The 26,145-nt window shown below is 34.5% G+C and overlaps 1 protein-coding gene across 1 annotated transcript in view; it reads left to right on the top strand.

The window, feature by feature from the left end:
• Nucleotides 1-26,145, top strand: part of PRKX (protein kinase cAMP-dependent X-linked catalytic subunit) — a 57,486-nt gene that overhangs the window by 16,986 nt on the left and 14,355 nt on the right. Inside the window, exons 2-4 of the mRNA XM_061998614.1 lie at nucleotides 11,081-11,249; nucleotides 15,190-15,453; nucleotides 21,308-21,427. Of these exons, the coding sequence (XP_061854598.1) occupies nucleotides 11,081-11,249; nucleotides 15,190-15,453; nucleotides 21,308-21,427 (553 nt within the window). The remainder of the gene's footprint in view (nucleotides 1-11,080; nucleotides 11,250-15,189; nucleotides 15,454-21,307; nucleotides 21,428-26,145) is intronic.

The raw sequence follows: 26,145 nt of genomic DNA, 5'->3' as shown, positions 1-26,145 counted from the left end.
AGAGGTTTGGGTTTGTGGATTTTTGGTGGGGTTGTTTTGTTTTATTGGTTTGTTTTGTTGTGTTTTTTTTTTTTTATCCTGAGTTAGCTCTATATCTGTTAAATTTTAAAAATGAAAGTTGAAGGTGTGATAGAAAAACTTTAAGGAAAAAAAAAAAGGAAAAGTAGATCTTCACTGCCACAGAACTTTAGTTACACTACTAATTTGATACAGTTTGCTTTCTGAATATGAGTGTATGTGGATTTCAACCTGACCTTTCTATCTAAATCTCAATCTTGTTTTTATATGTGTGCCTAAATATGTAAATGTGTTCCTGGACTAGGACTTTCAGTGCTCAATTCTGTGGTATTGGGTACAGGAAATAGATAATCTTCAACAGTTTTCTGTTAGCTGCCCATATATCTATTTCCTGAAAAAAAAAGATATAAAATATGTGACTGCATTTAAATTGTCAAAGTCTTTGATCTGTCTTCATCCAGCATCTCTTCAACATAATTTACTCTTCAGTCTTAGACTTTAAAAACATTGTAGAAATACTGTTTTAAGTAGTGAATATTTAATCTATTTCAAAAGTGTTTAAAAATATAATTTTTATGCGCTATGTGAAATGTTCTCCTCATTGCGTTTCTCCTTTAGCATTACTTTAGATGGAAGTTAAATGCAATCGAAAGGAATGTATTTTAAGAGGTACCAGTCTGTCAAGGCTTCTGTCCAGCATTAGTGAAGGAGGAAATCAGTCAACTGCAAACAATGTGGCTTTTATTACATTTGTTCAGCAATAATAAACCTTTGTACTTGAACAAGATTTTTTATTTGCTTTTTTAAAGGACAGAGTCAAGGATATTAAGCCTGATACTTTCTTTGTATTAATACGGAACTGACTTGCATCAAGTAGTTCTGAGAAAACAAAGGAAGAAATCTGTAAGACCCGAGCTTCAAGAGAAACAAAAATATACTGATTATGTAAAATCCTAGAAGTCTGTTGAAGCACATATTTCTGGGTTGAAAAGGAAAGTGGCTATCAAGTGTTAGATACCTATTAAGTACTCCCATTTAGACTCCCACGGTTCAGAGAGAGCTTCGGTTAAAGTTTCTACCCATGCTGCTGCATCTATCCCTGATCTTTATCAGACTCAATGTAACTTTAACTTCTGTGAACAAAGAGACTCTAAATCCTTCACAGATTATTGCTGTTGTAAATGTTTGTTTCTTAGTCATCAAAATGTTACTCTCCTTAGATAAGAACATGAGTTTTGGGCACAGCCATGTTTTGTAGTTTGGCTGGTCAACTTTATTTTCAGCTTTTCTGTTTTCTTTGAGTATAATTGTAGGCTTTTTCCATACAGTAGTTTCACAGCAACATATAGAACCTAATGTGTTCAACTATAGCAACTGATAGATCAAAAGCTACTGGAACAAAACATTAAGTATCTGAATTGTGGCAACAATCACCTTAGTGATTGTTTCCTTTAGTTGAAGTTTCTTTAAAATGTTTTAAGTCTGTCGTTGACTTTGTGACACAGTAAATTTTGGGGTTTTGTTTGTTAGATTGTTTTTTGTTTGGTTTTTTTGTGATTTGGGTTTGGTTTTTTGTGGAAGAACAAATTAAATACTTTTGTACTGAATTTGAGTAAAGCAACTAACCAAATCAGTTTTGTAAATGCTTCCTGAAAACAGGGGAAACTGTAGGTGAAGATAGAAGTGCTGATAAAATATGTCAGAGAAGACTTTACTGTCCCCTTCGGTAAAAATTGATTGTGGGAATTAAACTTAGTGTCCTTTTTTTCTAATTTAGATTGTCTCTACGTAGGTTTTTAACCTTCTTACCTTCATTGGCAGGGGATGAACATTTAATTGATGAGCACTTCTATCTCATCATCAGAACAGTATAAATGAGTAATCATACATAAATTAGAAATTAGAGGTCTATCTCTTTTTGCTTAGACTGCTTCTGAGACTTCCATTTCAAAATTTTAAATGCAGTTATAATCCCAATGCAAGCAATAGGTGCCATGTAGTCATAATAGCAGACTTAAAATTGACAATTTCCTAGCATTTTTCAGTGTTATTTGAAAAAACTAAACTAAACCCCCAAAACAACCATACAAAAAAAATTCTTGTAGACTAAAATCTGAGATTTGATGATACCTAGAATAATACAGGACATTTTTTTGTTTCTTTTGCTCAAATCAGGTTACTTTGTGATACAGTCTTTATGGCCTTGTGGGAATCAAATGTGTAACAGGCTTTAATTAAATGTAGTAAGTTTTAGCCTGAAAGTTCATCAGGGTTTAAGGTTTGATTTTAAGGAAGCTGTTTCATAGTATTTTTAAACACCTCAAGTAAAAGAATAATTAAAGTAATTATAAAATATTAACTTTGAGCAGAAATTCAATTAAAAAGAATCCTGAATTACTCAACATTAATTTTGAGCACAAGTTAATGGACAGAAGATGGCTAGATACTGAGTTTTCAAATGTCTGGCTTCACTGTTTTAAAAGGTTGGGGTTTTTTGAGGAAAAAAGAAAAAAAATTCCTTGCCTTTAATATTTGCATTCCAAGAAGCTATCAGTTGGTATGCTTATTTTTATCTACCCCTTCTTGGAAGAAGCAATTCTGTGAAAAGGATTTGGAAACTGTTTTATAGCTTTAGAAAGTAAAAAATGGCCTATCTTGCTAGTATACTTTTTAGTTTACAATTTCTTTTCCAACTATTAGAATGTGACACTTTGATAATGCTTAAATTACTTGAAGTTCTTATCAGATGAAACAGATAATTCAATGCTTTCTGGTGTTTTGAATTGGAATGTAATGCTAGCCTGATTCTTTGCTTAACTGTGCTTGTCTTAAAATGTGATAGTCCAAGTTTTTTTTAAAAGCAAGTCAATATAGACGGATGCACTTTTAGCAGGGATATAGTATCAGTTGAAATACACTGTTTCAACAGACTACCTAAACTTAGTTTAGCAAAAGTAGTATAGAGCTTACTTTCTAGGTGAAAAAAGATCATGTTTAAATGTTTCTGTTTGAGGTTTTTAATTAAAAAAAAAAAAGTTTTGTAGTTAAGGTTTATCAATGCTTCATATGCAATTTTCGGTAAAAGTAGTAGTAATTATAACTTCGCAATGTCCTGTTTTTCCATATGGAGCAAGTATTTTTCATCTACGTATCAATATTCTGTCTATCAACATGTCACAAATCACAGGTAGTGGAAGGCCTGGGAAGAGTTGCAAAACTACAACTGAAGAATCAAATGGGGAAATCTCAGTTTTACGAGAATTGTTTTGAAGATTGTGATATTGTGGTTTAACCCTAACCAACACCTAAGCACCACACAAGTGCTCACTGCTCCTAGTGGGATGAGGAGGAGAATCAGGGGGGAAAAAAGTGAAACTTACAAGTTAAGATACAGAACAGTTTAATAAATAAAAGGAAATGGAATATAATAATTAAAATATATGAAGGTAATTGTAAAGAAAATACTGAAAATGATGCCCCGTGCAGTTGCTCACCACCCACTGAGTGATGCCTGAGCAATGATCCACCCTTCCCCACCAGCTCACCGCAGTTTATATACTGGACATGATACTTTACTGTATGGAACAGTCCTTTGGCTAGTTGGCATCAGCTGTCCTGGCCCTGCTCCCTCCCAGCTTCTTGTGCACCTCCTCACTGGCAGAGCATGGGAAACTGAAAAATCTGTGATGTAGGATAAGTGCTACTTGGCAACAACTAAAACATGGTTGTGTTATCAACACTATTTTCACACTAGTTCTAAAACGTAGCACTGTACCAGCTACCAGGAAGAACCAGCACAATGGATAGTAGAGTTTTGAAAGGGAACATGTGCATGCATCTAAATTCAGTGTTCTATGAGTTGTTTAGTAATGGAAAGGATTAAAGAATATTTTATTAGCAGCAAGCTGGTGACTTTCTGGTCTCATTTACTTATTGGTTCCTAGTATATAAATAAATAAGAAAACTTTGAAGGATTCTTCGCATTTTCTTTAAGGACATACTGATATTCACGGTGTTTTCATAGAAATCCAGTAAGTTGTGAGAGGAAAAAAAGAAAATCTGGAATTAGACAGGGAGTTCCCATTATGGGTGTTGTGTTGAATGGCACTTTTTGGAGATGAAGAACCTGTCTCTGAACTATGTGAAGAACAGAAATCTTGACTGATGGGTATTAATTAGCTAGGTGGTTCCTGTATTCTTAATTCTTAAGGATTGTAATTCACAAAGGTGTGAATGAATGGGTCAACAACAAGAGCTGTTGCCACAACTACTTGGTATTCTCTTGCATATAAAATCGTGTGTGAAGTTGAAAAGAGACTATACCAAGTTTCAGGTTACTAAATATATGATAGATTGTTAAATGTGGTAGTTTTAGTGGTATACTGTTACATGCTTCCTGTATATCAAGTAAGAAAGAACCTGAAAATATGTCAGGTCTTTGCAATCTGGAAGCAACAAGAAGGTGGAAATTTTTTACATCAGTATCTTTGAGTCAAAAGCTAGGCTATACTTCAAATATGCATTACTAGTTGCTTTTTTGAGTTAACTGAGATAGAATAAAGAATTCATGATACTGAACTCTCAGCAGAAAAATGGATTGGCAAGGTGTGAGACTAGAATTCAAAATACAATTGAGGGAGAGAACCACTGGTAAGCCACTGGCAATAAAATTTCTGGGACAGGTAGTCTGAAAAGTGATCTTGCCTGGAATGTAGCAGCCATATTACTTGCTGCATAGCAGGCTGCTCTGACAGAGCTGCACGTAGTGAACACTACACAAGGCTTTTCTATTTTCTGTGCTTTTGCACTTTTGACCAGACTGTCTTCTCAGATATATGATCTTTGGACAGTATACTAAAGCTTAGCAAAAAGTGTTGTTGACATTTACTTTCTATATTCAATAGTGTGAGGCACTCTGTTTAGACAGAACAATAGGCAGCCTGTAAAATCTCTTCTAAATTTCTCTATTGCTCTGTCTTGTTTTTCAGATTTAGATCAGAATCCTCTAGAGTGGTGCAGAGAAGTATAGAACCAGTGTTTTAAGAGTTATGGTGAGCAATCCACAGCTGGTTTGTGGAACAGTGTGGAAGACACCGAATTTGAGAAGGTTGAGTGGTAGTCTGCAAGACATTTTCATCTAGGTTGAAAAATAAAAGGTGAACATGACTACTATGATGTACTGAACCATTACCTTCATTCTCTGACACGCTGTTCACGTGTCAAACACATCTTCTGTTGTAGAATGCCACAGTTGGTGCGTGGTCGTGGTTTCCCCATACGTTTCTCTCAAGTGTTAATCTTCTGATTACCAAGCAGGCTGATTTCTTTTGCTATGTCACTTCTTTCCCTTCTTTGTCAAGAATTATTGATAACAACCACTCCCTCTTTTAAGACGTATTAGAGTTCCATCCCAAGACAAGACAGAGGTTAAATGGCAGACAGATTTGACATTCAGTAGTGAATTTATAATCTGATAAAATTTTATTAGTTTATCTCTGATATTCAACAGACTTATGTCTGTTGTGCATGTGGTTACCAATAAAGACTAATATGTGGCAGAGTAGGAAATGTTTCTTCTAATTGTAAATAAAAGCAAATGAAACTGATGCTTTGTAGGCATCTGTGGAAGTCAGGACCAAAGTCTTTGGGAGTCAGAAAGCAGCCCTCAGGGTCGTGGATCTCACATGACCTAGTTTATTCTTCATTAAAGCAGATGGTATCTATCTGAGCAAGACAAACTTGGTTTTAAGCAAGCTGGGGATTAAAAGGATGGGAAGCTGGAACAGCAGGGCCTAATTAATGGGAGCAAGTTAAAGAGGCAAACTGAACATTAAATTAGTCACCTACATCAATAGAAAAAATAGTCACTACATGACCACTCAAATGTTTAGCTGATCAAAAGTTGCAGGATTGGTTTTCCTAGCATCAAAAGTATCTAAATTGCATCAGAAATATTCCCACACTCTTTATGCTTTTTCTACTAGGCTTCAAAGAGAGTAAAATCCTGGAAACTGGCTATGGTATTTTGGCATGCCGTTGGGGAATCCAGCATGTTTTGTAAGACTGAGAATGCCCTTCTTGCATTTGATACCTAGGCCAAGCTGGTATTCTGCAGTTTTTGGCCTCCTCCCTCTCTGTGTGATTAACATGAGGAGGTTACTTAATTTAAAAGATTACTGGCATTCCTTCAAGTTCTGCAACCACATTAAATTTGCAAAGGGATCAAAAAAATTTATTGTTTCTGTTGTAAACAGATTATACTGGATTAGTGGTTAACATTTTGCATATTTTATTCTGTTTGCCTATTTAGTCCCGAAAATCTTTAATTGTGTTGCATGTTGCAAATATCACAGCCTTCACTTGCTTTTGTTACTGATGGCCAGAAGCTTTTATTTGCTGTATGCCTTAGCAGGGACAAGGGGACTGTACAGATAAAATAAAAATCTTCTTTCATGCCTTCTAATATCAACTGTTTTGATGAAGTATAACTTTCTGATGTAAACACTCTAAAAGTCTGCCATTACATGCTATGAGAGAGACAGTCAGGTAGGGATATGCAAGTGTATGTAGCCATTGCTCTTCCTTTAGAAGAGCAGTATTTGGTAGATCCCAGGACTCATCCAGAACAGTGCAGAGTCCATGAAGTTCACTTGGTTTGAGCTAAACATTAAAAAAGTCAGTAGAATACTGTGCAAATCTTTAAGCACCATATTTCCTTTCATTAATATGTGCAAGTACAGAAAATTTCCATTGTAAGGTAGTTCTAAAGAATGTTTACTGTTCTGTCAGAGAGGGTCAAATTTAGCCAGTCTGTACAGCTAAGCTCTGAGGTGATGAGGGCAAAGAATTTCATGGGGATTAACAGAAACTGTTCCATGAGCTTAGGGTCTGCTTCCTGGAGGAAAGAAAGGTAGTAGTGCTTTGATAAAAGACTAGTAGTCATGCCTTTTTCTGCTTCCAAAAACTTTCCATCAAATTTGTGGAGTTGAGCTTCTGTCTTATGCACTGCTGCTTCGCTGCTTCAGTTTTTTAGTTTTCTTTTCATGAATGTAAGGGGCAGAATTTCTACCCAGCCACAGCAATTAAGACCTATTTTTATACAAGATATTATCTTGACTGTGCTAAACAATCATAAAAACATCTTATTGCAGCCTCTCACTGTGACTGTGTGGGACTCACAGGTCCCATCCCATGCCTCCCTCCTCCCCTCCATTTGCAAGGAAGAGAATTTTAAAAATCTTTGCAGAGAGGGATAAAAGCATGAGCAGGAGATCCAGACCAAAAGCTTTAGATGAGACATTGGAATTATAGTCATCTGTGTCTGCAAACTTTTATCTGGTAGTCTGAAGACTGGCTAAGCATACAAAAAAAGACAACAGCTCAACAGTTAGTCCTGTATGTGGCTGTGGGAAGGCACAAATTACAGCCCATTTGCATACTTTATATAGCTGTTTTGAAGTCAGCAAGTTCTCCTGCTCCCCCTTGTTAATGACCCTACGTGGTTAAAATCTTTTTTTTGGTTGAAAAAATATGTAGTACTCACTATATTTGCTCTTCACTTTGAAGTAAGAGGAATTTAACAGCTTAACTGGTGTAAGTAAATTCTAGAACATCACTATTATTTTTCCTTAGGGCAATATGAGAGCATATTGTTTGTTAAAAGTGATGGAAAGGGTGATGATTGTGTGTCTGGGCACTGTCACTACCAGCTGATGTAGACCTAATGGATTTTCTGAGAAGACTTGAATGAGACAAGTCATGTTATAAAAAGAGACATCTGAAAACAAATGTTAGATGTCTTTTTGGTCTCTATTGTCTTGTTGGTTTACATAGTTGCTTGAAATTGGACTAAAGAATGTTTGAAAAAAACCTGCTTGAAATCATTTCAACAATAAAACTGGTTAGGGAGGTTGTATGTTCTCGCCTGTCTGTGTGGTCTTCTGGTTTTCCCAGAGGCTCTCTAGATTAGGTGCTTGCCACTACTCTGGAATAGCCTGCCAGGCTTTACCATTCCCAGCAGAAATGTTTTTAAAGAGGCTATGTTTCCAAAGTTAGAACTAGTGCTATGTAAGTCTTGTTTGACAGGATGTGCCCAGTGACAGGACAAGGGGTAATGGGCACAAACTGGAACACAGGAAGTTCCACTTGAACGTGAGAAGAAACTTCTTTCCTTTGAGGGTGAGTGAGCCCTGGCACAGGCTGCCCAGGGAGGGTGTGGAGTCTCCTTCTCTGCAGGTTTTCTAAACCTGCCTGGACACATTCCTATGTGACCTGGTTGAGGTGAACCTGCTTTAGCAGAGGGGTTGGACTAGATGGTCCCTAGAGGTCCTTTCTAACCCCTACCTTTCTGTGATTCTGTGAAAATGAGTAGAAGTTGTTACTACTATTGTTATTAACTTATTATTTCTGATCAGCACAGTTTGTAAAGTTAGACCAATAACATTAGGAAAACTTGAAGCGTTCTAAAATAAAAAATTTCTTGAATGCCAAGAAACAGGAGATCACTAGAGACCTAGGAACAATTAGGTATGTGTTAACTTCTGACTTTCATGTCGTATATGTCTATGGAGGCACTTGGTTCATAAAAACATCAAGAGGTATATAAAACCAGTATTCAGTTATGCGATTGATACTGTTAATTTCCTCACATTTGGAAGTCCTAAACATTTAATATAATTTTTAGTTTCAGTATGTAATATGGTGGTTATTCTCAAATGAGTCTGAGTTTTTACTCAATTTAAATTTCAACTCTTAATTCTGAAGTAATGTAAATTGTTTTTGTAATCTTATGTATTCAACAAAAATGTAAATAATCAGTATTTTAAGTAGCTTGAACAAATGACTCTGCTTGGAAGATTTTGTGCATTCTTTATTGGTGGATTTTGTTGGTTTTGTGTTTGGCTTTTTTAATGCAGAAGCCCATCCCCGTGCAACAAAGGTTTTACACAGGTAAAATTATGTAATGTGACTACGTTGTTAAAGGATTTAATTGCATGATAAATTTTCCAGAGTAACCTGATGGCTTACTTCAGTATAACAGCAGTTTTTATCTGAGCCTGTTTACAATTTTCGTGGTTCAAGAACGGTAACTTAGGACAGGTGGGAATGTAAAACTGCTTTGATAGAATCTTTTGTGCTTAGACAACTGTAATCCTTGGTGGTTTTCTGTGGTGAGAATTTTTATCTCAAAAGCTAGTTTGGAAAGTTGCATTGATAATGGAGTTGCAAGTTCCATAAAAAGGGGCTCCTGAAGTTGTTAGTTTCTCGTCTGTAATATGGTATTCTGTTTTGGTTTTTAGTAAATACCACACTCTTGAACAATATTACAAGTGACTGCAAAGAGTAACAGTTGAAGTGTAAATGTTTTAAACGAGAATATGTATATATAAACTAAACACTTTAAAAATAAATTCTCAAGTTTCTTGTACGTACTAGAGGCAAAAACTCCCTTTTTTTTCCTCTTTCCAGGTAATACAGTTTTGAAATGTCATTTTTTTTATCTTTTCCCACTGCTTCTCTCAAAAATCTATTTCCTTTCACATATGTGCTCGTCTTTCTTTACTCACTACAAGTCTTGGAAAATTTTTGGGTAGCGTGAATTGATCATAACTAGTTAGCACAGTCTGAAATCATTTGACATACCACTTAATAATACCGAAACTACTCTACAAGCTGCCTTCCTTGTGTATGTGCAAAGAAAAGGATGATTGTGAAACTTAAGTACAAAATTTTTACTTATTTGGAAGACGTTTCTCAAGAAGATCGTGACCTTTTACAAGTTAGGCAATTGGTTTGAATGTCAAGTGTCCTTTGTAGTGGCACATACTTCTGTCAGAGAACAAGATTTAAAATGTACGATATATTGTTCTAATGGAACCTTCATGGCATTGTTTAATGAGCAGAAAAACCAATGAGCAACCACTCAACAAACTGAATTGTGTGCTCATCTTTACTGTGCTGCGGGACAAATGGCAGTGTGACTAAATGCTAGCTTTAACTTTCAAATTAAAGAAATGGCTCTTTTCTCAAGTGCAATGCACTTAAAAGGATCTTCAATGACTACTTTGGGTGGAGAAATGCATAAGACATTATTTAAAAGACAATGTATTTTTATTTTTCTTTTATGAATTTAAGACTGAATTGAAAAAGGAATACATTAACTACAAAAAAGAATGCCTGAAGTCTACTGTTTCTGTGTTTATATAATGATGCCGCACTATAAGCAGAATTTAAAAATTTAGTTTAGAAAAGTCAACAACTTTTAAGGTTTTTTTTTTTTTTTTGTTCCCATCGCTCTCTTATCCTACTGAACTACTTCTCTGGGCATATTTAAGAGAATAATCTCACCTGAGTAACTGCAGACAACTATTCTCAGTCACTAAACCTTGATAGGTCAATATTTTGAATTTTTCGTTCTTGTCATCAGTTTTGTACTTTCTGTACTGTGTTAGGAGTTCCTACATTTTAAACCTTAATTGACTTTTTAGCTACCTTGTTTAAAAAAATATATGGAAAGTTTTGGTTTTTTCTATTACAGAATTAAATCCATTACAACTGAACATTACAAAAAAATCAGAGATTATTTTTTTCTATTACGTCACATACTGTAGCTTTAGTAAGCTGAATGCTACTTTTGAGTTGATCCCAGCTCTCTCCACCCAACAGAAATTAAAACTAATCTCTGAAATTGTTTTTGCAGCCTTTCTTCTTCACTTAAGAACAGTTTTGCTTGGTTCATTTACATTGGTTATATTTTAATATTACATAGTTTTTTTTTTTAAATACACTTCCCTTATCCTTTCTCAGCACCACTTCTCTTCTTTGTAAAAAATGCATTCCGTATCTATTCCAAGAGTGCCAATATTGCAGTACTGTTATTAAATCATTATTGCTAAAAATTAAGAAATCACAAAAAAATAGTATGAAAACAGGTAAAAGTGTAATACTGATATATTGATGAGGAAAAAACCCAACTAAACAGGAATTGAGTTCTTATAGGCTTTTAGTAAATTATCTTATTTCTTTTTTGCAGTAAGTTGTTGTTTCTTCTTAAAATTTCCAGGCACAGGTACCTTTGGACGTGTTCATCTGGTGAAGGAAAAAATGGCCAAACGTTACTACGCTCTGAAAGTAATGAGCATTCCTGATGTCATTCGACTGAAGCAAGAGCAACATGTGCACAATGAAAAGTCAGTCTTGAAAGAAGTCAACCACCCCTTTTTGATCAGATTGTAAGTTGTTTTTTTTTTTTAATTAATTTACTCCATATATAAAGTGCAGCTAAAGTCTTCCAGACTCTCATTGCAAGTTTTTATGTACTTAACCAACACCAAACATTTAATTTCTATTATTTCTATTATCTAAGCTAAACTACACTTCAGACTAAAATATTTGTTACAGAATAACCAAGAATTTCCAATCAAGAGTCAAAATTTAAACATTTAAGCAATAATTTATTATAAACCTTAATTGATCTCTTATTTTCATAGTGTTGAAGATAAATTTTCTTTAAGTGGAGGGAAAATGCTAGTGAAGGATTTTAGGACTGGTTTGCCAAAATGACTTCTAGAATGATTCTTATTGTTAGAATGGCAAGAAAATAGGTACTTTTGTGAATTTTTCTCTTGTAGACTTTAAAAATAGGTTGAATAACTGCAATAGTTCTTGGGCTTTGTTGTTCCCATATTTGAGGTTAAGTGATGGAAGGTATTGAGAAACATGATTTAAACACAGTTCATGAAGAATACTTTTTTTTTTAGCAGAATTGTAGTGATTACAGTGATCCCTTTATTAACGAGAAAAGGCATCATACTTTTCTGTTCACAGGACCACAACACCTTTTGCTAGATCTGAGTCCGTATCTATTAATGGGATAACTTAACCTCTGGGTAATTGCACAGTTTATTTCCATTTATATTTTCTCATGCATGGATACAGGGCCGTTGACCAAGATATGTTTTGCATTTACCTGCGTTAATCAGTTTTACATAAAATTGGACAAAATTAGCCTCACTTAATCTCTAGCTGCAGGGAGTGCAGCCTCCTCCCAGGGCTAAGAAAGTATGAGAAGGAAGAGAGTAGTCATCCAAAAGATGGAAAGTGTTCTGTAAGAAGAATGTTTCTCTTGATGTGCTGTTGCTTTTTCTAGCATCATGATGCTATTAGTTTCCAGCCAGCATTGAGAAACTGTGTACGGCATGAGTAACGTGAGTTGTAGTGTATGTGGAGTTTGAGATACATGCAGAAAAGATGGAGAGACTGAGTATGTCTAATCAAACTGGTTAAAATATGGACAGAACAGAGGGAAAGGGAATTTTTCTGTATATATCTATGTATGTGCGTTAAAAAACAAAACCAACCAACAAACAAACAAAAACCCAACCCAGCACATCTGTGCATCTGAAACGGTGCAGCAAGGGTGAGACTACAGAAACATGGGTGAGAAGTCAGATAGGGATGTGAGAGTTTGTGTCCGTACAGAAATGCTCAAAATTCCAGATGGATAACTTTTCTTGGATTTCACTCTTATTTCCTAAACATCAGATTTGAAAAATTGCCAAAGGAAGAACACTATTCAAATTTAAGTTTGCTTGTGTGCAAATAAAAATATTATTCCTGTCTTCCAGTCCTCTGCCTTTTCACTGAGATGCTGCATCAACAATGCTCATGTAATTGTCCTTGTGGCAACATTGTCACTTGACAAAAAAGACTCAGAGCAACCTAGTTGAAATGTAGTAGCTTAAATTTTAAGTCATGTTAATATTTGTGTGCTTCAGGTTAAACAAGCATTCGTGGAAGCTTATCACTGACTATATCATGAATAAAATTGTGCATCTTTTTTGTGTGACTAACAGCTTTTTTCAGCCACCTTCTCCCCCACCCAACACATTTTGTTCCCCAGGAATTCTTTGACTATATCTAATCAACAAAAAGAGTAGAAAAAACCTATACTATATTTTTTAGCACTTTATGATGGAAAATTTTAAAGTAACACTGCACATAATTTTTCTGGTGTTCATCTTTCCTATATCTTCCTATATATGTATAAAGAGTTTTATGTAAGATTTTCATTTTCCTTTTCTTGTAACTTTTGAGAAATACCTTTTCTGCATATATAGAGGTCCTGATTTTCTATAGATACTCACGTTATTTACTTTTTTTTTTTTTTTAAATCCTTTGTGGAAGTGCTTGTTTGATACTCTTGCAACAGCTAGTCAGTAGAGACTTCCAGGGAATCTTTACTGACGTGTCTGAGTGAAGTATCATACCTTTGCAAGTGTGCAGTTCAGACTGTCATGTAATTCTGACATGTATCTTTGTGTTTGTTTGGGTTTTTTTTTAAGGAAATAAATATTCAGTGAAAGTCAACTGTGTCCTTCAGTCCTGTAAGCTAAACTGGGTTGTCTGTAAGAGCTGACAGTGGCATCCACAGTTCATATAGTGAAGCTGAATAGCAAAGTTACATGACACCATGGATATTATTCTAATCACAGCTTCAGTTAGATTTTCCTTTTTTATATTAAAATAACATTTAAAGCAATCTGTACTACAGAAGCTAAAAACCTTAATTTGCCGTTTTTCATGTATATCAAACTGTGTCCATTTTTCTGTTGATACTCAAATTTAAGAATCAATTCTAGAAGAAATTAATTCCAGTAAAAATACCATGGTTTAATGGGGTGAGTTTTTTCCCTCTGTCTGCTTTGTCAGATTTTGCTGTTCCTCTCCCCTGCTTGTGGTTCACTTTATTTTACATTGCTCTTCTTTCTTTGTTCATTGTAGGTGCAATGTTGCCTAATTAGTTTAAAAACACTCTTGAGATTTATTTTCTCGGTCAATAAAGATACTAAAAAAATCAACAGCCAATTAATGATGTTGATTACATTGTAATAGGGAAGTAGAGCCATAAAAGCAAAAGGAAAGCCTGTGTTCTGCTTTCTTCACTTTGAAGGGAGCTATTGCTAACTTTTGGTAATCTATCTCGTTTTCTTGATTGCCTCAGCACTGGAATCAAGGAAAAAAATATTACTGAGCAAGTGTCACTTACAGGTTTGGGAGCTCATTTTGCTCTGCTTATCTTTCTTGAGACTCGGTGTCTGCATTAGGAACCAGCAAATAGAAGAAAAAAAACCAAAAATATTTGATCTTTTCATTCTTGTGGTACTGCAGAAGTAGTTACTAAAAGTTAAATTAACTTCTGTTCTTGTATCAGTGAAGTAGGTAGGTGTACAGTGTTCTTTATCTATTATTAGAGAGTAATAGAACTAGCTGTTTGGTTTAAAGTAGTATAATATTATCAAGATGTTGTCAGGCACCTGTTTTTTTTCTTAACTGCTGGGTTACATTTGGGGTGTGATATATGAGTTTTTTAATGTGGGTAGAAAGAAAAACAGCTTTTTTTTGGAGAGTAAAGGAGAGAAGATTCCTGTATTCTGTAATGAAGCATTGTAAAGCTATGTGGAATGATTTTCTTTCTTCTTTAGCCGCTCTGTACTGCAGTCTAGTAATTAATGTACCACAATAATAGTTCTAAAATTAAAGACAACAGTCTAAGGATTGGATGGTACTTACCATTAGGTTAATTTTGAGAAATAGAAATGGATCTTGTTTTACTGTCATTTTGTCTTTTCTGTTGCTTTTGTTAATGATACCCTAGAAGAGCAAGTAAGCCGTTGTGATCTGATACTTTAGTTGTGGTTGTATATTTCTGGAGAGGAAGGGATAGGAGAAGGGAAGGAGAACTCCTTGGTGTCCTGTTTTTCAACATGTTATCATAAACACCTTTACAAAAGTAGTTTCTGTTCTCCTCCCATCACTTCCCAGTACTTGATTAAATGTCAGGTGTATAAGAATTGTCTGGTCTTAGCAGACTGGCAGCATACCAAGTCAGTTATGTGCTTAGCAGAGACTTATATTATGCTATGTAACAGAGTCTATCAGTTATATTTTCTTTTTTGGCCTATGCTGCGTGCATCCTCAGTTATCTGTTTTACTTTTCAGGTTGTCAGGTTAAATCCTGCTAGAGTCTTGGAGTTTTAGTATTTGCAGAATAGGAACCATAATTTAATTGCATATATGGTGGAGGCAACACAGATCATTTACACAAATGTATTTCTAAAGCAAATTGGAGATATAATTTGTTTATTCATTAAAAGAATATTTTTATTTCAGATTTTGGACCAACCATGATGAACGCTTTTTATATATGTTAATGGAATACGTGCCAGGAGGAGAACTTTTTAGTTACCTGCGCAACATGGGACGTTTCAACAACAGCACAGGCTTGTTTTACTCTGCGGAAATTATTTGTGCAATAGAATACCTGCACTCCAGAGAAATAGTTTACAGAGACTTAAAACCTGAAAATATATTACTAGACAAAGAAGGACATATCAAGCTTACTGATTTTGGATTTGCTAAAAAACTGGTGGATAGGTAAGTAGGTTTTTGTTACGGTAATTATGGTTTATATGTTAAACATTTGGAAGAAAAAAATCCCTTAATATGAAATAAAATATTATCTTTTTTTCCATGGCTGCATGGAAACCAATTTTACACCTTAAGTATAACTAAGAACAGTATCACAGATAGGCTAAAGTAAAAAAAATTAGTTTTATTGAAGTAGTTTTCGTATATTCACATTCTTATCAGTCATCTTGTAAAAAGGGAATTCAGTGAATATGAGCAAATAGCAAGAGATGTCCATCAGGATGTATTAATGCCCTCTACGTGTTGAGTCGCAAAATGTTTTGGAGCTCACGTTTCTTCTGCTTTCCTTTTAGAGCTATTTTTGACATGTAGGAACAACATTTTAAAACAGAATAGTGTGTTTTCACTAGCCTGTTGATAAAATGAAACTGGAAAATCTAGACAGAAACAATAAGGCCAGTTTCAGCAGATGTGATTTTTTTTTTAACTGTAGCTTCTACATATGTAAACTTTTTGATAATGCAGATGTTTTTCCCACAGTAATTTCTCTGTCCTCTCCATTTGAACTACTCTTCTAATGTTATAATACGTGTATTTAAAAAGAAGCAAGAGCTGTCACTGAGATTCAGAGAAATGGAGGAAAGAACTAGCCTACTCTATTAGAAAAGTGGTATGACAAAGTGTGGTAGTATGTCCTTGGGTCCCCTCTTGAAGGAAACCATATTTGATTATTCTATTTGAGGCAGCATAGTGAGTGAGTTGGGCATTACATAGGTTCATCCTCTCCATTCTTCTGCATCATGCTGCCTTTGCAACAGTTCAGTATGTGTGTGAAATTCTACAAGATAATTTGATATGAAGGTGGATCTGAGGGAGCTGCTCTTAATGGATCCCTTGTGAAATAAAAGTCAGATGAGACCAATCAAGTCATGTTACGGAGATCGTAAAGGTTACTTTCCTATCGGTTACATGCTCACAGTGCTAAGGTGCTTCTACATGGAAGAATGATAGACAATAAATAGATATACTAGTTCTATTTACTCTTAAGGTCTAAAAAGTTTTATTTTAAAACTATCATATCTTAATATCAACAGGAGTTCAGTTTCCACTGGGCAAGCAGATAGGTATATAAATGCTGGTGCCTTTTAAAAATACTTTTGTTTTAAAGTAACTTTTGCAGGAAGAGGTAAAATTGTATCCATTTAAGAAAGTAGGATGATCTCTGTATAAGACATTTTCATACAAATTCTTATGACTTCCTTTTTACATGTAAATACTGCCACATAGTGGTGGTTCTTAATTTGGATTTCTGTGGGTTTAACACACAACAGAAGTGACTCTTAAATAAGATCATAGGTCACATCAAAGCGTGGTTTTTTTCAGTCTGTAAGGTGAATATGTAAACCTACAAGGTAGATTTGTTCAAATACATTTTAGGCTATCAAAATAAGTTATCACTACTGGTTTTAATTGGAATTGGCAATGAAGGTGATCAATCCATGTTGAATTCAGTACTATAACATTATAGTGGTTTTATATTCATAGCTGATTTACCATAAATGTACAATGAGTAATGTAAATACAGAAGTTGAAAGGAGCAAGGTCTTTATCACTAGTAGACTTAATACAGGTAGTTACCTATGTAAGTCTAGTTTGGTTTTTTGTATAGGTTTTTGTGGTTTCTTTTTCTTTTTTGGAACTACATAATATTCTCCCCACTAACTGTAGTCATTTTCACAATGCCATTTTTGTCACTGTAAACATACACAATTGTCAGCAACTTACCCACTAATATACTCCGACATATTATTTTTTCTTACATTTTGATCAAATAGTCTATGAGATATTTTTGTCTTTGTGTATTGCAAATATCTGTACACATGAACCTTATATGTATGTGTGTATATATATGCATATGTAAATATGGTGCATATGAATTGTGAAAATAAAACATATAGTATATATGTTTTTAAATATTTGTGAGGAAATCTGCCCTAAACTTAGGACCAACAAATGTATTCTTAGAGAAGACATAAGTAAACTAAAACATGATCTGCAGAAGACCTTCAATACACTTACACGTTCTTGATACATAATACTTCCCATGAATGATTCTGTAGTTGCTTAATTGAGGTTTTTCTGTACGTGTTTTCTTTTCTTCCCATTACTAGGTGTAAAGGGGTTTTTATCACGTCCATCGTCAGTTCAGGTGTTCTTTAAAGGGAGGATCTGACTCATAGCTCCTGGTCCTACTCCACATTTACATTCTTATTAGTACCTTTTTTTTTTTTTTTAATAAGTAGGAGAGGATGTTTTCCTGTCTCTGTTCCATGTTGATACATCCTTGGTTCCTCCCTTTTCAGTCATGGCATACTTTTGAAAGTTGTATTTTTTTTTTTTTTTTTCCAAAATGATGTGTCTTTGCCTCAGTTGCTGTTTATTTCTTCTCCACCTTGGTATTGCTTAACTAAAGGCTATATAAACTTTTTTTCTTTTTTGGAAAGTACATTCAGAAAAAATAGATGTGCTTCTACTTGAGAAAAAAAAAGAACAATGACCAGAAAAGATAGGGATGTGGGCTGGAAACATAACAATCTCCATTTAACATAGTTATGGAGAATCTTCTAGAAGAGAATTAGAAAAGGACATTGTTATTAATCTCTAGTTTGTATGTAAGAAGCTGGTAAGGGACTACAGAGGTGGATGCTGAATCATGTAGAATGCTAAAATACATTAACCGTCAAAACTTAACTTCATCAAATAGTGCTGTTAACAAGTGGGACAAATATTACTTTATAGCTTATCTTTGTGAGCAGAATAGAGTCTTTGTTTTATTTTCATGTTTGAAAATTACATGTTCAATCTTATCAACTATTACTTGCCTCTATTTCAGCTTTTATCTTGAAAACCCAGAGCGGTGGACTTTTTGTAGCAGTTTGAAGGAAGCAGTCTGTTCTTATTTTTCTGCTTTTATAATTTTTCTTCGAAAGGATGATATTGATTTTCAGATGAATATGCAGCAGTAATGGAATAGAGATTTAAAAATAAAATACTTCAAATGATTTTATATTTTTGTAGTATTAACTTGATGCATTTTCCAAAATATTAAATAGCTTGTTTAATGACCAGCAAAAGAGGAAATAGAAGTCATGACCTTATAGCACAAAAACACATCTCAACAAAGAATTGGAGCTTCCTCCAATTTTTTGTGTAGTTAGTAAACATAAATTTCTCGATTGAAATAAAAAGAAGTAGATAACCAGCTGGTGGTAATAAATTTTATTTCCTATTGCAGCTGGGTGACTTCAAGTTATGTTGGTCTTTCCTTAATTTGCAACTTTCCTTTTGCTTGAATAAAAAGAGATCTTATTAACCTGTAGGGTATTAGTGTCATTTTCATTACATTGTCTCTAAAAAATTACCCTATGCATACATAGTAAAATATGACTGTATCTTTGCTGAATTTGTGCTTTGATAGTCTTGGCATTCTTAGAGAGGAAAGGATTACTGTTGTGGGGCATTGTCCTTCAAAACATTTAGTTTGTCCATTAAAATGAATATCTGCCCTGTCAGTTTTAATTGTACAGCCCATCTTCCCAAATACAGTAAAACTGGCAGTTGCTTCTTTGGCAGCTGTTTTGTTTTAAAAGACAGAAAAACTTTGTTTTTCATAATTACCTAGTCCTGATCTAGGCAGTTGCTAGATGGCAGTAGTGTGTAATGCAGTGCTGTACCTAAGAGTTTTCTTGAGTATGCTTGATTTGGGAAATGACAGTTTGCATTTTATGGCAACACCCTTTTATGTTAAGAATTAAAAGTGTGTTCCTTACACTAATAAATGTAGTTTAAAGAACCATGGAGCACATAGGTGCATAGTGTGTCTAATGCATGCTGATAGTTTAGCTTGAGTAATTTAGCTTTTGGTATCTCAAAATAGAACTTAAAGAAATTCAGCTCTATGCAGCATAAATTTTAACTTGGTCTTGACTGCCTTTACAACTCCTCCTCCTTGATCTTAAGGGTTTTTATGAATCAAGGCTAAGGTTAAAAAAAAAAAAAAAAACCCAGAAAAGGAAAATAAGAAGAAACACTCAAAAGCTTTGCTTAAAATAATTGTACAATTTAGAAAAAATATATTCTTAAATTTAAAAAAAAAAAAGGCAGTCTGAGATTCTGTAAGGTGCCTCTTGAATATCCATGTACAGTGAGGAAAAAGAAGGCTTGTTAAGTTTTCATTAGTAGAAAAAACTATAAGTTCGAATGAATATGTATTACTTCTAAAGGTGATTGCTATTCCTTGTAATGCATTTATTCAGGATCATGTTACTAGTTTGATTGTAGAAGGTGATTCTTCACAAAGAAAACAGAATATCTTTTGCTGCGAATGAGAAATCATGTGCAGTAACTATTAATTTTGTGGCTATATTCTTTGTCATATCTTGCTAGAACTTTTCTTAAAATGCAGCACAATTTTTCTTTCTTATTGTGTGCTGTTATTTTTTCCTCTCTTGAATTGGTGAACACTTCTTCAAAGTTTAATCTTTTGACTTGCCATTGGGGAAATGTAATTTATTCAGAATGAAAGCACATTTTCTTCTCTAACATATATTTAAACTTAAGTCAAGTTACTGATGCCAGGCAAATTCTACACGGATATTTTCACTAAGAAGCGTTCACTTTTCTAATATAAACGGTTTTAGAATATTCATTGTTTCAAAATATAATTTGGTCTTCTAAACATTAACTGCTTAGCTTTAATTTCTTTTGTGACTCTATAGAACTTCAAATACACATTTCAGCAATATAACACTTTTGTATTGTGAGCTTATGTTACAGCTATGGCTAAATATGACATTAAACTGTATTAAAATATTATTACTTAAATATGTCACACTTGCTTAAATACACCTTGTAAATATTTTAAATAATTAAAAATACAAAATGTTTCCCTTTTAATGGATATTGTAGAAATGATGACAGTTTGCTAGTTCATACAATCATAGAATGGTAGGGGTTGAAAGGGACCTTTAAGAGATCATCCAGTCCAACCGCCCTGCAGAAGCAGGTCCACCTGGTTCAGGTCGCACAGGAACGCATCCAAGTGGGTCTTGGAAGACTTCCAAGGAAGGAGACTCAGCACCCTCCCTGGGCAGCCTGTGCCAGGGCTCCCTCACCTTCACAGTAAAATGGTTTTTTCTTATATTTAAATGGAACTTTTTGTGTTCCAGCTTCATCCCATTATCCCTTGACCTGTTGCTATGTACAACAGAAAAAAAGGGATGTCCTGACCTCCTGACATCAAACTATTTCAAACTATTTGAAAAACATTAGATTATAAAAGACTCTTTCTTACATCTGAAGCTATTTACTGATTTAAATTTACTTTGTCATCCCTTTTTCCTTTTCTTTTTTCTAAATAAAAATTTTCTCTTTTTCTGAAAAGGACAGTAAGTTTATCTTTTGCTGGACCTTTCAGGCATAATCCATGAACTCCAAGGCTATGCAGCATTCAGGGTGAACACCACTGTTAATAGTTTCAGTGCAACATAGGCTAATTGACAAAAGTGCCATACCAGCAGTCAGAAAATGCAGTACGTATGTATTTTCTTTGGCCAAGAATTTTCTAGTTTCTATATATCTATTATAGAAGAATTGGAGAGAATCATCAAAGCAATGTTTTTAGATTTAACTAGAGGTCTTTCTTTTTTATCTTGTTCCTATATCCAGTAAGTACATAGGTGTATCCTGAGTACTACCTTATGTGTGTTTGATTTTTTTTTCTGTTACTGTTGTTTCAGTTTCACTTCAGTCTGGTTTTGTTGTTTCTTTTGTGGATTTTTTTTTCATCTTTTCCTCACAGGACATGGACGCTCTGTGGCACTCCTGAATACCTTGCACCAGAAGTTATACAAAGTAAAGGACATGGAAGAGCTGTGGATTGGTGGGCCCTAGGAATTCTTATTTTTGAGATGTTGTCAGGGTAAGTGATAATGATTACTGCATCACAGCAATATTATCTATTACAGTAATACAGAATTCTTTACCATCGCTGTGATATTTGGAATAGCAAATTTTGACTAAATTTATTATTGATAAAACAGTTTACTTCTGTCTCTGAATAATGTAATTGAGAAGCTCTACAAAAGAACAAATATCAGTGTTGTTACAGGGATTTTTTACTTGCTATTTTTTTACCTGGTGAAAACTCAGGTTTTATTTAAGTTTATATTTTTATATATAAAAGCCTTTTGTATTTAAAGGGTGAAGAAGAGGAATACTAACAGGTTTTTTTTAAACTTCTGTAATTAATTTCTAGTGTAGTTAAAGAATTTTTGCAGTGGGAACTCTAATCTGTAAAAAATGCATAGTAGCAAGCAGAAAGACTTTTATTTGTACAATTTCTATTAGTGATGAGCACTGTTTTTCTTTAAAGAAAAAAGAACAGGAAAAAGTTTAAAAGATTTATTTGGAAATCAGTTTTCTCAAACACTACTTTTGGTGGGTTTTTTTTAATTTACTTGATAAGCAATGTTTCCAAAAAAGCATAAAGATGAACTAATAGTTTCCTACTGACCCAGACAGGCTTAGTCGACCGGTCTAATAAAAGTTGTTATTTATGTAGACTGATCTGTACAGAGGCTAGGCTTTACCCTTTTTCTACCCCTTCCTTTAGGGATGAGCAGCCCAAGTTGGTCAAGGGAATCCTCAGAGGCATAAAAAGAGCAAGAGTTTTCTAGCAGCCTTGTACCACTAATCTTAGTCCTAGACAGCATGAAGACTGTAGATAAAAGTGTCTGGTGCTGTAACATGAGTGCAGGTGCTGCAGTTCCCCAGCTGCAGTCTGAGAGATTCAGCTTCCTGCTGCGAGTTTCAGCGAGACCGCTGTTAGATCTGTGTTGTGTGAGTATTGGGGTTTTTTTCTGTGCCTTACATAGATGTTGATAGAATTCGCTCTACTAGAAAAGTAATAAAAACTGAATTTCCCCAGTTAGCATACTGACTACAGATGATAGCCAAGGAAGCTCCAATTGAGTCAGTGGCCTCAAGATGGCAGGATGCTGAAGTATGACTGCTATATGTCTTTCATTAAAAAAGGGAGCAACTGCAATTCATTTGTATGTATGATCTTTTGTGTCCTGACATGATCTGACTCGAGTGATGATATCTGGATTCCCCCAAACTTAATATAACTGCTTTGACTATAGAGACTCTTTACCAATAGATGTAAATTGCACATTTCTAAAAGGCAACGGAGATTTTACATGGGCTGATTGACAGAGCAGCTGTCTGCTACTATCACAGAAATTAGGAATAAACTGCTTAACACTACTGTAGCATTAAGCAGCAAGCATTCCTTCATTACAGTGCTGGGTACACAGGAGATCACTTAATGTGCAAACCAAAAAATGAATATTCTGTATATAAATTACAGAGAAATTAGCAGTTATCTCACTATGGGCACTGTGGCCTTGCTGAAACTGTTTTGAGCTATTTGCCTGCCGAGTCCCACAATTTATAGCCAAAATATAACTGGTTTGCCTCTGTAAGGCTCCCTCCCTTGGCTGCTTTTGAGGCTGATTTTGAAGACATCCTACCCATAGGGATCTGCACAACAGATAAGCGAGTACTAGCAGTATTAAATACTTTTAATCCTTGGCTTACAATTCTCTCATCATTAATCACTCACCTCAAAATTCAAGTCATGTTTGTATGAAGTAGCAAATGAGGGTAGAGATCTAGAGTCTATAAAAGAGAAGTCTCTGAAGTCTAGCATAACTGCAAGTGTTTCTGTAACTGTTTTTACTACAGTGTTTGTGTAGACATACTTTTCATAATGATTGGATGCTGCTTTTCATTTCTTGGTGTTCAGGTGGAGTCCCCATCCAAAGCTGGGATAAGGACTCTGCCAAAGTTTGCTTGTAGTTTTTGGTTTGCAGATCTTGTTCTTGTTTGCTGTGGTGCTTTGTGATGATTCTTGTTTTTTGAGTTGGATTTTGTTTGGAGTTTCTTTTTGAGGGGGCAGGTTGGGGATACAACATGTACATTGGTATTACTTGCATAGGATTTTTAAGATTCTAAGGTTAAGGGAGTTGAAGGAGGCAGGGGTAATGGCTCATGTATATTTTCTTTTGGAGAACAGGTTGTCACAGCATATGCTTTTAGCATTTTGACAACTTCTCACTCTTGTTGGCAGTAGTATTTTAAAATGCTTTTCCATGCCATCTCAATATGCAGCTTGATGTTTACTGTCAAGGCTTTAAATGCAAAACCAGTCATGGGTAACTTTATCCTTTGAAATTCAAAGAAGAGTTAAGAAATATGGAAATTATTTAAAGGTGGACAAAACCTGAATTCAAGACTAAGTTGTTTTCTGCAAGTAAATTACTTAAGACATTTGGTAGTTATTTCCTAAAGTTACTCTCTCTGAAGGCCAAAAGCAATTGAAAAGAATTGATAGTTGTGTGTGAAAGGAAATAGTCTCTCTAAAAACAAACAAACAAAACCACACTTTCCTGTTCTGCGATGTCTTATTTCTCTGACTTGATCTTCAGAGGCCCCGTGGAATTCTGGCACTGCACTTGTTTTAAGGCAAGGTCACATTTAGGTTTAAGGTAGTAAAATATAGGAAGAGGAGAGAACAGGGAGATCCGGGGTGAGAAGAAATCTTTGAAGAATAGTGGTACTGAGTTCATAGAGTTAATGTAAACAAGCTAAACAATCAATAGAAGGAGTTGAAAGACCTCTTTATTTTGAGTAAATATGTTCGGTTGCAATCTACCATAGAGGAAAATATATTTGTTATTTAGTGTTAGATGTTAGGTCATAATTTCACTGTCATCAGATGTGTAGATAACTGAATTTTCTTATTTAATGAGGACTTCTTGGTTTTCATTTTTGCTTTGATAGTCATAAGTCATGTGCTGGTCTGTTGTTTCTAGTAGCTGATGATTCCTATCTACCATTTCATATTGTCAGACCTGTGTGTTTTCCCTTGGGGTTTTAAAACTCCTCTTCTTCAGTACTAAAACTGAGACCAATGTCAGTGCCGTTGTTATGGATCAGTCAGCAAAAAGAATGATTTGCAGCTGTTGTCTCATGTACAGAGATATTTTTTTAAGCTTCTTTTTATTTGGTGGGAAAAAAGGCAGCTGTTTTTGTTATAGGATGAAGATAGTCTGAAACTTAAGGGAGTTTTTGTTGATTTATTAGGTAGCTTCCAGCACAACATTTGCATTGTTTTGTTGAATATCTGTGCTGTGTTAAAGATTGACGTCTACAAGTAGTATCAAAGTCAAATTATTTGGTTTATCTGTAAGAAAACTAAGTAGTTTTTCAAAACGATTCTCATTTTGCATACAGTTCAAATGAGCTTTAAGCAGTATTGTTGTCAAATTATTATATAGCCAAGAGTGATTTAAATTTCTCTCAGGAATTCTAGACATAGTAATTTTCAGATTTACAAAGTAGGGAAGTAATTTAAACATATTTAAACATGTAAAGACATACCCTTATTCTTCTTGATTTCTCACCTCAGCAATGCAGAATGTTAGATGATGGAAGGAAATGCAGTTTTTTCCATCAGTCTGCTTGCTGTAGCTGATACTCTTGTAAGACATAGTTCCAAAGTCTCATTCTAATTGCTTTATGGATTTTTAGGTGCTGACATGTAATAATAAATGCAAAATTGAAAATTGAGCATACTGTTTGTAAACTTGCTGTGGAGAATGTGAAGGACATAATGTTGCCTGACTGAAAAAGAGATTTGTATGATAGTCTCTCTGGTGTGGGGAAATTTTACTCATGTTAAATATCTATCATGTTTTCCTTGTTCTTAAATGTCAAAGCAGGAATTTATAAACTCAAAAATATTTTTTTCCCAAAATTCTTAGATTTTCCAGGCTTTTTCCTAGCTGAGACTGTTCAGTTTTTCATAGAGAAACTACTCTGGCATTCTAAACAATACCAACAAATATTTTTCCGTCTGTCCTTAACCAGATAGTTTTATCATGCTTTTCTGTGGTTTGGAGTATCTTTTTTTACTTTATGCATACAGCCAACTTAACTATTTGGATACATTTTACAGTATTTTGAAGGAAATACTAATCTACCTGACCATCAGTTAACAAAGAATGGAGTACTTCTTAAAACACATAATGGAAACAATGTATACTACTTGTTGAGGAACAAGCTAGTTTGAGTAACATAAAATTAAGCAAAGAATGTGAAATGAGGAAACATTATTTTCACCCTTGTTCATGCTAGCAGTGATTTCTCAAAGCCACCAGCACTGTGTTTGTGTGTGTACTCATTAAGTTATTTTAAAGTAATTATAAAATGTTAGGGAGATGTGGAAAATATTTTAAATGTTGAACTGTAATAGTGATTTGATATTATTGGTAAGATTGGTACTCAAATTTTCTTTTTTTTTTTTCCCTATTCTGTAGGGTTTTTGAGACAGAAACATAGTGAGAGGGAAGCTTTGGTTTTGTAACAGAAGTCAAGGTTGGACTGAGATTAGTGAATGAGTAGTTCCATTCCCCTAAAAGATTTCCTGTGGTAACTTCTGAAAAGGTATCTGTCACTCTGAAAGCCTGTTACCACTTGGACTAAGCTGCTTACACTGACTCTACTCATATGCCCATACTCTGAGCCTATGGCAGCAATCAGGGTACATATTATACTAGTAAAGGACGCACA

Source organism: Colius striatus, chromosome 1 (assembly GCF_028858725.1).
Source record: "Colius striatus isolate bColStr4 chromosome 1, bColStr4.1.hap1, whole genome shotgun sequence".
Classification (NCBI taxonomy): Eukaryota; Metazoa; Chordata; class Aves; order Coliiformes; family Coliidae; genus Colius; species Colius striatus.
This window is presented reverse-complemented; position numbering and strand designations above follow the sequence as displayed.